Raw genomic sequence first — 12,680 nt, 5'->3', positions numbered from 1 at the left:
TTTAGCTTTTACACCGAAAATAATGAGCAATTTGCAAAAATATGAAAACAGGTTTTCTGTGAATATATCAAAAGTTAGCATATAAAAGTTTCATAGAAAGAGTTTCCAATGTTGCATTTCTTCTTTACGATCAATTTGATCTAATATGTGTCATAGAAAGAGTCTTCATTTTTGGGGTGAAAAACATGATTGTTTGATTTTCAAAAAATTTCCCTTGCTAATACTCATGGAAAAAACGATGATTTTCATGAATTTGCAACGACCCAAAAAAAAAATTGAGATAAAGCATCAGGAAGTAAAGCGTGGCCAAGAGAAGGCATGTGATGCTATTCCAAGCGCTCAAAACGCTTTGTGGCATGAGTTATTCGTGCTTGAAAATGGCTAGATTTGAACAGAATTCGACCTAAAACGACAGCGTAGTAGTGGGTTGTGTTACCAGAAGAGTAAGTTACGCTTCTGTCTGATAAACCAGATGTTCTGTATTGTACATTATGAAATCTCTAGTGTCAATCCAAGGCGTGGAAAGGCTGTTTGCCCTTCGTGGTGAGATGATGCACACTATTATGGCTTAAAACCTTTGCCAAACAACCACAATGTTGCATATAAGCATGCATCTTAGCCTACATTTACTTTTTCCTCAAGCCACGTTTACAGTGTAGCAACATAGATGATGTTTATCGTATCACATCACATCTATGTTTACAAGTCCAGTCAATTATTGTGTGTGCACGGATGTCTCAGGAACTACAATAGAATCAACATTGTTGTGCCAGAAGGGCTACAACTGTCTATAAAGATTAAGGTATTCTTGATGGGTAGATATGTCTGTGTTGTGCAACAACATGGACAAGCTATGATCATTGATATGCATCTCAGCTATCTAAATGCTGAGGTTCACCAGATGTGATAAGCGTTGTACAAGATAAATTGCTACTTTGGCATTCAGAACTTAGTATAAATAGAATAATTCTTGTCTTCATCAATAAATCTTTAGTTTTTGTGTCTGATCTTATTCAAATAAGTCTTTTCTTGTTTTTATAATATCGAACATTTTTTATAAGCTACAAATAATAATCCTTTTATTCTTTGTGTTTAACATTATTAATTTTCATCTGCATGAATTTATCTGAATATTTCCAAATGGATTTGGACAAATTTAGAGTGATTAAGACATTTTTAGGATACTACAGAAAAAAATTGGTCAAATTCTAATATATTCAGATAAATTTGAATCTTTTTTAGTCACAGTGTCATATTACATTTTGGATGTATAAAAGTGTTTCTGAAAAACTGTTTCCGGTTTCAAGAGTTGGATCATCCAAAATCAGATTACTGAAGTATTAATGCTAGATCTCTGAAAGCAGCATAATCCTATCGCAGAAATTGTTGAAGAATGCTTGGTTTTAAAATAGTAATCAATGCAAGAGCACTGGTAGTAAGGATCAATTTGAGTAACAACCTTGGTGGGCTTGGATGAGCTATCTTCATAGCATGATTTAATGTAACCTTGATGGTTTAAAGTGTGATGTTTGCTATTGAAGTATGGAATCCTTTATCTGGGATATTGTGCAACTGTGGAATCAGGGCATAGCTGTCATATTTGGATATGCTTGTTATTGATTTAATTTCATTTGGATAAAGATAATATCATCCATTTTTACGACCATCATGGGTGTGACTGAATACAATGCGATCCAGAGTGATCCATTCACACAATGTGCGAGATAAGAAAAATCTGAATGAGTGATATTTGATGAATTCCGGCTTTCAATCACGTTGTGTTTGGGTGACCATCAAACTGCCCTGCTGACCTAATGAATATCTCGTTCAATTTGAGCAAGTTGTTAGATTCAAATATACATAACATTATTGACGCTCAAGTTGCAGTGAAATCAGGTTTAAATAGATTTCACAAAAAAAATAAAGCAAAGGTAAAATACAATAGAAATCAACTGTATTTTATTTTGTGTATAAAATGAACTGAAGATCCTGGAATTGAGTAAAAAAAAGAAGAGTATTTATACATTTGCATCTGGCTTGTAGGATTAGTGATGATAGAGAGCAATAGGTGCTGCTATTGCGATATCTGGCAAATGTTGTTGATGTTTGATTTAAAGTGGTAATCAATGCAGGAGCACTGACCATAAGGGTCGATTTGAGTAACCTTGATGGGCTTGGGTGAGCTATCGTCATAGCATGATTTAATGTAACCTTGATGGTTTAAAGTGTGATGTTTGTTATTGAAGCATGGAATCCTTTATCTGGGATATTGTGCAACTATGGCAGCAGGGCATAGTTGTCATATTTGAATATTATGCTTGTTATTGATTTAATTCTATTTGGATAAAGATACCATCACTTATTACGACCATCATGGGTGTGATTGAATACACTGTGATCAGGAGTGATTCATTCACACGATGTGCGATATAAGCATGCATCTTTACTTTAGTATTTCTAAATGGGTTTTTGATGTACATTTGAGCGCTTTCATTAATAGATCCAAATAGCATGAATTTGAATGAGTGCTATTTGATGAACTTTGGTTTTCAATTAAGTTGCGTTTGGGTGGCTATTTCATTACACAAGTTATGAAATTACCGCAATCGCGCATTTCGAAAAGAAAGATCTGAGCCTCAGAGTTAAAATAAATGTGTCTAACATTAAGGAACTATGTTTCGTACAACGCAGAGCATTTGTATCACCAAGCAGAGCAGTAATTTACTTAGTTCTTTGGCAGCACAACCTATTTGCCCTATTTTTAGACCAGATTTTGTCCAAATCTAAACATTTTCAAACGTGAATACCTCATGCAACAAATCGTTCTGGACGCTTAGAATAGCATCCAACGGCTTATCTAAGCTACGCTGTATTAACTGATGCTTTTTCTCGATTTTTTTTGGGTTATTGCAAATCCATAAAAATCCTCGATTTTTGAACAAAATCTGCCTGTGATAGTAAGGGAAAAATCGTCACTCAATTCTTTGGTCAGGACAAGGTTGTCAATATTTCATAATAAAGTTATGCCAGAGCTTCGAGCAAAAGCTCATTCGATAGGAAATTTTTTGGTGTACAATATTTAGTAATACTTAACAAAATGTTTTGATGACAGATACTAATTAATCTTTAGAAAACAGTCAAAAAATGGCAAGATGTATCTCATTAAATATCAGGTGAACAATGTACACCAGAGATTTGAAATAAATACCATTGTATTTTCCTTGCAATTCTCTACAAGTTTCATATAAGTTTGAAGGGGTAGTTACTATCAAGAAACGCGTCATTTTAAAGTTAATAAATTTCGGAATCCCATGGATCATCATTCAGAACAATAGAAATTGAAGCTCCGTTTAACCTTTGCATGTGTACACCAAACATGTATGAATTTGACTGAGTGTTTTAAAAATCGGAACGTACGAAAGGGGCCATATTAATTTGCTGGTTTCAAGTCATCAATAGATACTTGACATGATGGAGAATCTTGCTTTCAAGGTTAGGTAGTTGTAACTTGCTTTGTTCAATAATAATAAGATTTGCAATTTAAAGCATGCATATTCCCTTGCTTAAAAATAGCACCTCCAATGTCGATTATCTCATGAAGTGTGATGTATCATTTCTAAACCTGATCTCGAAATGCGTAGAAACAATCAGTTCAAGCACAGATCATATCAGATCATAAACTTTGACATGAAACAGGATTCAGTTACGATCTGGCATGCTCAGGATAATAGATTGGATCTATTATCTTACCACCCAAATCAACCCATCTAACATCTTATCCTCACATCAAATCCCTCAGTCCGAATAGTATATTAACCCTCTATTTCCAATGTAATAAACGATATTCTTTACCTGACTAATTTCATACTACTCTTTTTCTAAATATTATATTTCTGATAAATCAGAGGAGCTGCTTTATGGCCAATCCTAATATTGCACTCTAGTTACTTGCTGATAAGCGGTATTCTTGGGGGGGGGGGACATTCATGATATGCTTACTACAGTTGAATGATCTAATTGATCAATAGTGACAAAACTGGCGACGTTTGATCAGTGCTATAAATATAGCTAGCATCCAAAGGCACGAGATTTTCTATTTTTGGTCTCCTTTCTCTTTGATGCTTATCGACACCTATCGATTGAATTTCTTCACAAAATGTTGAACCATTCGCTTTTTCCATTAGTATATTTGTCCAAAAAAAAAGCGCCTTTGCTATCAAAAAGTGCATTACTCTACCTAAAGATAAAATACCAAAGGCAACAGGTTAACCTAGCACGACTAAGAGTCCTATCAAAAGATGCAATGGACTGTTACAACCTGGAAACTATCCTAGACTTTCAAGCAACTGGTAATCAATGCAAGCTTATATATTACGACGTTAAAAAGCAAAAACTTGTATGCCATGACAAAATTCTGCTCGATTCAAATACTCTTGGTACTTGGACCTCATTGGAAACTATGTAGCACTACTGGGTTTGACGGCAATTCATTGCAATTACTGTATTCCTTCCAGTCAAGATTTGTTTTCACTCGCCTGCCCAATAGACCTGTCCATGTATCTCCATAATTTCAAGGTTACAGGCATTACTTGAATGATCGCCCCCCTGAACATACTATGCCTATCTTCATCAAAACTTACCGTTACTGTTGTTGGCAGGCAGAGGCTACAAGTGCGCCCAAAATAAGCTCCATGCAAACATACCATCACAGTTAACATTTCATGTCATTCTACTTATATTATTACTTCTATGTGTTGAATAATTCTTTGTTGAACAAGCTAATTACGTATGAGCATTACGGTCGGTACATTTCAGCGAGATTTCTCTGATCGTTCATGCATGTCATCTACCATATGAACTTGCAATATCAATGTGCAATACACAGATAAAGTGATGAAATCCACCTCCAACAAGAGCATTGGCATCTGTGATCCACCATCAGGGACCAGCCTACCAGTGACCGGCAATCGTCTCAAGTTGACTCATTGTTGCAAATCCAATCGCTTTGAAGATCCGTCATTCTGTTTGGACGACTTTGGGATGGGACGATATGCCTAAGAAAGAGGAGAGACAGGCGAGCTTCTCTCTCTCTCTCTCTCTTTCTTTTTTTCCTTTTTTTTTTTTTTTATATCTGTCAATTTCTTTTCACAACTAGAAAATGGCTTCATCCATAGTGAATCCCGATGTGGCAAGAGTCTCTGTCCTTGGTTCAGAGTCCATCATTGTCGGTTTTCATCTAACGGAATATCTCATACGCGATATTCTAACCAACCTCCCTGCCTCCAACTATGTTGTTATTACAGACACCAACTTGGCTCCCATCTACCTCGACAAGTACGTCAACGCCTTTAAGGCAGTCAGCAAAGACATCTTTGAGGTCAAAAATGAAAAGGAACCTCGTCTTTTTACCCGTATTTTACCACCTGGCGAAATGACCAAGTCTCGCAAAATCAAGGCTGATATTGAGGATTGGCTCTTATCCAATGCAGTGACCAGAGATACATGTTTCCTTGCCATGGGTGGTGGTGTCATTGGCGATCTTGTGGGCTTTGTTGCTGCTACATTTATGCGTGGTGCCATGGTGGTGCAAATCCCTACCACCTTGTTGGCCATGGTGGATTCTTCCATTGGCGGTAAAACTGCCATTGATGTGCCTGCTGGTAAGAATTTGGTAGGTGCCTTCTGGCAACCCAAGCGTATTTTCATGGATTTGGACTTTTTGAATACGTTGCCCGAGCGTGAATTTGCCAATGGTATGGCTGAATTGATTAAGGTTTGTTCAAGGAAAAAACTCTAAATTTGGCATCTATCAGTGTTAACAGTTTGTATTACACGGAAATAGACGGCTGCTATTTCAGATGAAAATGATTTCTGTAAGCTGGAAAATGGCGTAGAAGCTATTCGCAATGCCGTTTTCTGTAGTGGATCTGCCGTCCCCAATCAAGGTAAGCATGTGGATGCAATAGGAATACAGAATTCAAACTGACCCCCCACAAACACAACAAAAGGTGCTACTTTGGATACTCGCACAGAAGCTCAATCCATGCTCATGGATGTCATTTTGGCGTCAGTCAGATTCAAGGCGTTTGTGGTCACCAGCGATGAAAGAGAAGGAGGTCTTCGTGGTTTATTGAACTTTGGTCATTCCATTGGTCATGGTATTGAGGCTATCGTTTCCCCCCTCATGTTGCATGGTGAATGCGTATCCATTGGCTGTATCAAGGAAGCTGAATTAGCCCGTAACTTGGGCCATTTGAATCAAGTCGCTGTCGGCCGTTTAGCCCGTTGTTTTGCCTCTTACGGGTTGCCCATCAGCATGGATGAAAAGAAGGTCAAGGACAGAATCGGCAGCCTTTACTGTCATGTCGATGATATCATGGAAGTCATGAAGGTGGACAAAAAGAATCAAGGCGATAAGAAACGTATTGTCATGCTCTCTGCTATCGGCAAAACTTTGGAGCCTCGTGCCTCTGTCATTGCTGATGCCGATATCCACAAGGTGCTTTCTCCCGAACAACTTGTCTTGCCTGTTACTGAGTCACCCAACGGTCCCAAGAAGGAGGTCTCCTTGACCACACCAGGCTCCAAATCCATCTCTAACCGTGCTTTGCTCATTGCTGCATTAGGTACCGGTACTGTGCGTATCAAGAACTTGTTACACTCGGATGATACTCAATTCATGTTGGCTGCACTCAAGAGCTTGAATGCTGCTGACTTTGAGTGGGAGGATAATGGTGAAACTCTTGTTGTACACGGTGGTGGTGGTCGTCTGTCTGTGCCCGATAAAGAAATCTATGTGGGTAATGCAGGTACTGCTTCCAGATTCTTGACCTCTGTCTTGACATTGATCCCTACTGCTGAGGGTACCAAGAATCCTACTGCCATCTTGACTGGTAATGCCCGTATGAAGCAAAGACCTATTGCGCCTCTTTTGGATGCCTTGAAGGCAGATGGTGCTGAAATCAAGTCTATTGAAAAGGAGGGCTTCTTGCCCATTGCTGTTACTCCTAATGGTGGCCTCAAGGGTGGTCGTATCGAATTGTCTGCCTCCATCTCTTCTCAATATGTCTCCTCCATCTTGTTGTGTGCTCCTTATGCTACTGAGGAAGTTGAGCTGGTGTTGACGGGTGGTCAAGTTATTTCTCAGCCGTACATTGACATGACCATTGCCATGATGGAGTCTTTCGGCGCTGTTGTCGAACGTCTCCCTGAAAATACCTACAGAATCAAGCAAACTACCTACAAGAACCCTGATCATTACCTCGTGGAATCCGATGCCAGTTCTGCCACTTATCCTTTAGCCATTGCTGCCATCACTGGTACGACTTGCACTGTCACCAGTATTGGCTCCAACTCTCTTCAAGGTGATGCCACTTTTGCTATTAATGTGCTGCGTCCTATGGGATGTACTGTTGTGCAAACCGAGACCTCTACTACCGTTACTGGCCCTCCCATTGGTCAACTTCGTCCTCTGCCTGAAGTGGATATGGAAACCATGACAGATGCCTTCTTGACTGCTACTGTGTTAGCTGCTGTAACATCTCCTGCTGACGGTAAAGGTGAAAACATCACTCGCATCTATGGTATTGCCAACCAACGCGTCAAGGAATGCAACCGTATTGCTGCCATGGTTCACGAGCTCACTAAATTTGGTGTGCAAGCCTCTGAATTGCCCGATGGTATCCAGATCCACGGTAAGCCCATCAAGGATTTAAAGGCGCCCAAGGAAGGTGTTCATACCTACGATGACCATCGTATTGCCATGAGTTTCTCTGTTTTCTCCACTGTTGTTCCTCACGGCACCATCATCACTGACAAGAAATGTGTTGAAAAGACTTGGCCAACTTGGTGGGATGATCTTGAAGGCAAGCTCGGTGTTCGTTTGAATGGCGTGGATCAAGGTCTTCGTTTAGCTCAAGCTGAAAAGTCGCTGGGTCGTACTTCCATCAAGCTCAACAACAGCAAGTCTCTGGATGACGGTAAATCCATGGTAATTGTTGGCATGCGTGGTGTTGGCAAGACGACTTTGGGTCAATACGCTGCCGAAGTTCTGGGCTTCAAGTTTATCGATGTGGATCAGTATTTTGAAGCTACCGTAAAGACTAGTGTATTCGAGTTCATCAACACGTGGGGTTGGGATCAGTTCCGCATCAAGGAAACGGCCGCATTGAAGGAATTGCTGGCCAAGGATTCCAAGTATGGTCGTGGCTATGTGATTGCCTGTGGTGGCGGCATCATTGAAACTGCTGAATCGCGAGATGTTTTGAAGGAGCACACCAAGACGGGAGGCAAGGTGCTGCATCTGGTGCGTGATTTGGACCAAGTGGTTCGCTATTTGAACCGTGACAAGACGCGTCCCATGTACGGTGAGGACATGATGAATGTCTGGCGTCGTCGTCGCTCCTGGTATAAGGAAGTCTGCAACTTTGAGTTTGTCGCTTATGCCAACAGCTTAGTGGACGATGGCTACGTCTCTCCCACCGAATGGCTCGCTATCAAGAAGGATCTTCAACGATTCCTGAATTTCATCAGTGGTCGTGATACCAACCATGTGGATACCACTGCTGGCCGTGTTGGTGTGCCTACTACCTTTGTCTCTCTGACTGCCAAGGACCTCAGTCAATCTCTTGAAACGCTAAAGGAAATGTGTGAAGGCGCTGATGCTGTCGAGCTGCGTGTGGATCTACTACAGAAGCCCGAGGAGAAGGAGGAGATGACTGATATCGAGTACTTTGGTGAGCAATTAGCCATCCTGCGTCGCACTGTGTCTATTCCTGTCATCTTTACCGTGAGATCCAAGGGTCAAGCAGGTGCTTTCTCGGATGAAGATGAAGCAGGCATGTTTGAGTTGCTCCATTGGGGCCAACGCTGGGGCTGTGAGTATGTCGATGTAGAGATGTGCTGGACGCCTGCTACTATTGAAAAGTTGATTGCCAACAAGGGCCATAGTCTCATCATTGCCTCATGGCATGATGTGCAGAATGTCACACCTTGGGACGGCAAGGCAATCCAAGTCAAGTACGAAACGGGTGACAAGTATGGTGATATTATCAAATTGGTGGGTGTTGCTCAAACGTTCCAAGACAACATGACATTGGAGACCTTCCGTGCTTCCAAGGTTGGTGGTAAAGACCTCATTGCCATCAATATGGGAGCTGCTGGTCAGTTGTCTCGTGTGATCAACGAATGCTTAACTCCCATCACGCATCCTGCTCTACCTCACAAGGCTGCTCCTGGCCAACTCTCTCTCGCTGAAGTCAACAAGGCGCGCCATCTCATTGGCCTCTTGCCTGCTCAGTCCTTCTGGTTGATCGGTACTCCCATCCAACACTCCATGTCGCCTACACTCCACAACACAGGCTTCGAAGTCTTGGGTCTCCCTCATCGCTACGGTCTCTTGGAATGCCACATGGTTGAGTATGCTGAAGATACCATCCTCAACGATCCCAACTTTGGCGGTGCCTCTGTTACCATTCCCCACAAGGTCGCTATCATCAAGTATCTTGATCAAGTTACTGAGAATGCAAAGACCATTGGCGCTGTTAACACCATCTTTGTACGCGATACGGTTGTCAATGGCGAGAAGAAGCGCAAATTCATTGGCGAGAACACAGACTACATTGGCATGAAGCGTCGCATTCAATCATTGATGCTGGATGCCACCAACCCTCCTGAACAAGGCCTCGTTATTGGTGCTGGTGGCACTGCTCGTGCTGCCTTGTACACGTTGCAAAAGATGGGCATCAAGAAGATCTACCTGTGGAATCGCACCATCTCCAAGGCACATGATTTGCAAAAGGCGTTTGAAGGCAGCATTGATGTCCAAGTCATTGACTCGTTGGAGTCCTCCAAGATTGAGCCTGGTGTGATCATTTCAACTGTGCCCGCTGATTCTGGCATCGAGTTGCCTGAGCATGTGTATGGCGGTATCAAGGGCATCATCTGTGATATGGCCTACAAGCCCCGTCGCACCAAGCTTCTGTTGCAAGCTGAGCGCAAGGGATGGTCCTGTGTGGAAGGCATTGAAGTCTTGATTTCTCAAGGCATTGCTCAATTTGAAATCTGGACAGGCAAGCGTGCCCCCGTGGATAAGATTGAAGCTGAGGTGTTGAAAAAGTATGAACTATGATCGTTTTTTAGACATACGCTGTATCCAATCATGCTCCACATTGAAATGAAAAGCATGCAATACAAGTTTTAAAATAGAAATAAATCTTTTGTGAGACCCCCCTTGCTCCTCTCTTTTTTTTTTTTTTTTTTTTTTTTCTCTCTTCTTCTTCTCCTTTATATACAAGTGTCCTTCCCAAATGAAAGTACTGTCGCAACTGCTGGGAAGATACTCCAACAACCACAAACCGCTGATTTTGTTTCGTCTGCCAGATACAGACATATTGTTCTATCGGCTATCCGACATTGAACCCATCTTCAAATTACCGCCTTTATCCTACAAGAAACTAGCATTCAAAAACTGCTATCGCGACAATGAAGACACCTATCTCAACACCCAAGTGCTATCAGACATTGCAGGCCAATTCAATAGACACTTGCTCGCTGAATTATGTAAATTAAAGCCAAACGACTACAATGTGGGTTTGGCAGATGCGATCCTTCAGACGTTTCCTGAATTCAAAAGAGCTCCCAAAGAAGAACACATTTGGGAATCAGTGCAATTGCCGTTGGAGAATCTAGAGGATATCATTGATAGAGAGGTAAAGACAGAGCCATCGTCACCACCGTCTGTGAATCAGGTTATTCCAGAGACAACAAGAGGCCAGAATGCCATGGCGTTGGACAAAGTGTTGCTCAACACGAGTGAGCTTAGAAGACAGAGGTAAGGGTGTAGAGACTTGTTATAGGGATGCTGTGTGTTGATTACTATAAAACAGTGCTTTGGACTTGGAGAAGCCTGCCAAGAAGCAAAAGACATCCAACGGGCCCGAGCGTGAAAAGAGACCTCACTCTTTATCTGCAGTAACAACAGCAACCACTTCTGCAGCAGCAACTGGCACAAAGCACATTCGCAAATTACACTCGTATCCACCCATCATCAACCAAGATCAAACACCTCAGCAGCCACAGCAACAACAGCCCAGTGATGGTGCTATGGTTTCTAACAAAAAGCGACTCTCCATCAAGCATAAGAATGCTCTCAATCTCACCATTTTCGCTCCTTCTTACAGCGAACAACTCACAGGCGTACGATCTGCACCAATTAACTCTAATTTCAATAAATCAGCACAGCCACAACATCAATTGCAGCAACAACAACATCACTATCAACAGCATCAGCAGCACCCACACCATCATCACCAGCAACAGCAGCAACATAAATATGCTGTAGGTTCATCTCATCTCGCTCCAGCTTCTGCTACCATCTCCAGGCCTCCTTATCATCATCAATCATCGCCCAGAAGACATGAATTTGCCATCCCTCCTATTGTGCCCTCTCAGCAGCAGCCACCTCACACCGCACATCCTACAAGCAGAGAAAACATATCTTATCAACAGTACATGGCATCCCCATCATTGTACGGAAGTCATCCTCATAGCAAACCCCATCCACCACCACCACCTCCAACCACGTCTGTTGCTGCTGCTGCTGCTGCTGCTGCTGCTGCTGCTGCTTATAGTCATGTACAAACCAAGAGAAATTATGAATCGCAACCACAGATTGCAGTAACAGCTGCAAGTGTGCCTTTGCCACCAAAGACACCTACTACCAACTCTTTTGCAGCCCTTCAACGTCAACAATATTTACAGCCTTTCGAGCATTTATTTGATACCATTGAAACCACCCGCACATTGAAATCCACATTGGACGATCAAATCAGACGATCCTCCTCACTCATGCAGACATTGCAAGCATCAGCAACCACGATTGAAGGATTGGTCAGAAATCAGGTCAAGGAAGCACAATGGGAAATGATGACACAGATGGAACAAACCGTGGAAGGGCTTGTGCGTCGTATTGAGGCTATTGAGAACCGTCTGGACCGTGCTTCTGCTCATCAGAACACTACTGCTAACTCGACTCTGACAAGCACCAAGAGCCACAAGAGATTACCTGAACAACACAACTCGGCATCGCTACCATCTCCTTTACCCAGCGCTACGACAAAAGAGGAACGTGCAGCAGCTGAGGATTTAGTTGCTTTCTCAGAGAAAAGAAGAGAGAATTATCACCAGCCTCCTGCCTCGCTCTCATCGTCGGATGAGCTTCAAACACCTCCTACCATTGTTCGATCTCAAAACGACATTGGACCTCAGGAATATCACAACATGTTGAACACGTTGAGGGATCGTCTTGATCGTTTAGAGAGACAAATTGAAACATAAACATAAATAACAAGCTGTCTGAATGCACTTTAATTACATCAAATGTCTTGATTTAGAGTTTATAGCCGATACAAATGCATGGCGTTGGATGAATATCAAATGCCTCTTAATTAACTGTATAAAGTACTATACTGGGTTTTAGATATTTGTTTCTATTGACAATTTATTTTATAAGCGTATAGAATGAGTATGCGATTTCTTTACAAAGATGGACAAGGACATGTTATTGATGAGCACGGAGTTGAGTCGATAGATCCTGTTGTTACCGAGAAGCTATTCGCTATCGAAAAAATAAGATGCCCTTCTTGTCCATCTTTGTAAAGAGAGACAGCAACATAAACTGC

At 41.8% G+C, this 12,680-nt stretch overlaps 2 protein-coding genes across 2 annotated transcripts; both read left to right on the top strand.

Annotated features, from left to right (window-relative positions):
* Positions 1-5,158: 5,158 nt before the first annotated feature.
* Positions 5,159-10,129, top strand: ATC70_000998 (uncharacterized protein; the record flags this gene model as incomplete). Its single annotated transcript, XM_064820404.1, has 3 exons — positions 5,159-5,773; positions 5,843-5,945; positions 6,009-10,129. 3 exons carry the CDS (start codon positions 5,159-5,161, stop codon positions 10,127-10,129), a joined length of 4,839 nt encoding a protein of 1,612 aa, XP_064684324.1.
* A 178-nt stretch (positions 10,130-10,307) lies between these two features.
* DGA1_1 (diacylglycerol O-acyltransferase 1) lies at positions 10,308-12,336 on the top strand (the record flags this gene model as incomplete). The annotated part of the gene is made up of 2 exons (XM_064820403.1): positions 10,308-10,831; positions 10,887-12,336. 2 exons carry the CDS (start codon positions 10,308-10,310, stop codon positions 12,334-12,336), a joined length of 1,974 nt encoding a protein of 657 aa, XP_064684323.1.
* Positions 12,337-12,680: the final 344 nt, after the last annotated feature.

Source organism: Mucor velutinosus, assembly GCF_035048745.1.
Source record: "Mucor velutinosus strain NIH1002 chromosome Unknown tig00000041, whole genome shotgun sequence".
NCBI lineage: Eukaryota > Fungi > Mucoromycota > Mucoromycetes > Mucorales > Mucoraceae > Mucor > Mucor velutinosus.
The sequence above is the reverse complement of the archived record's forward strand: the minus strand, read 5'-3'. Positions and strand labels throughout refer to the sequence as shown.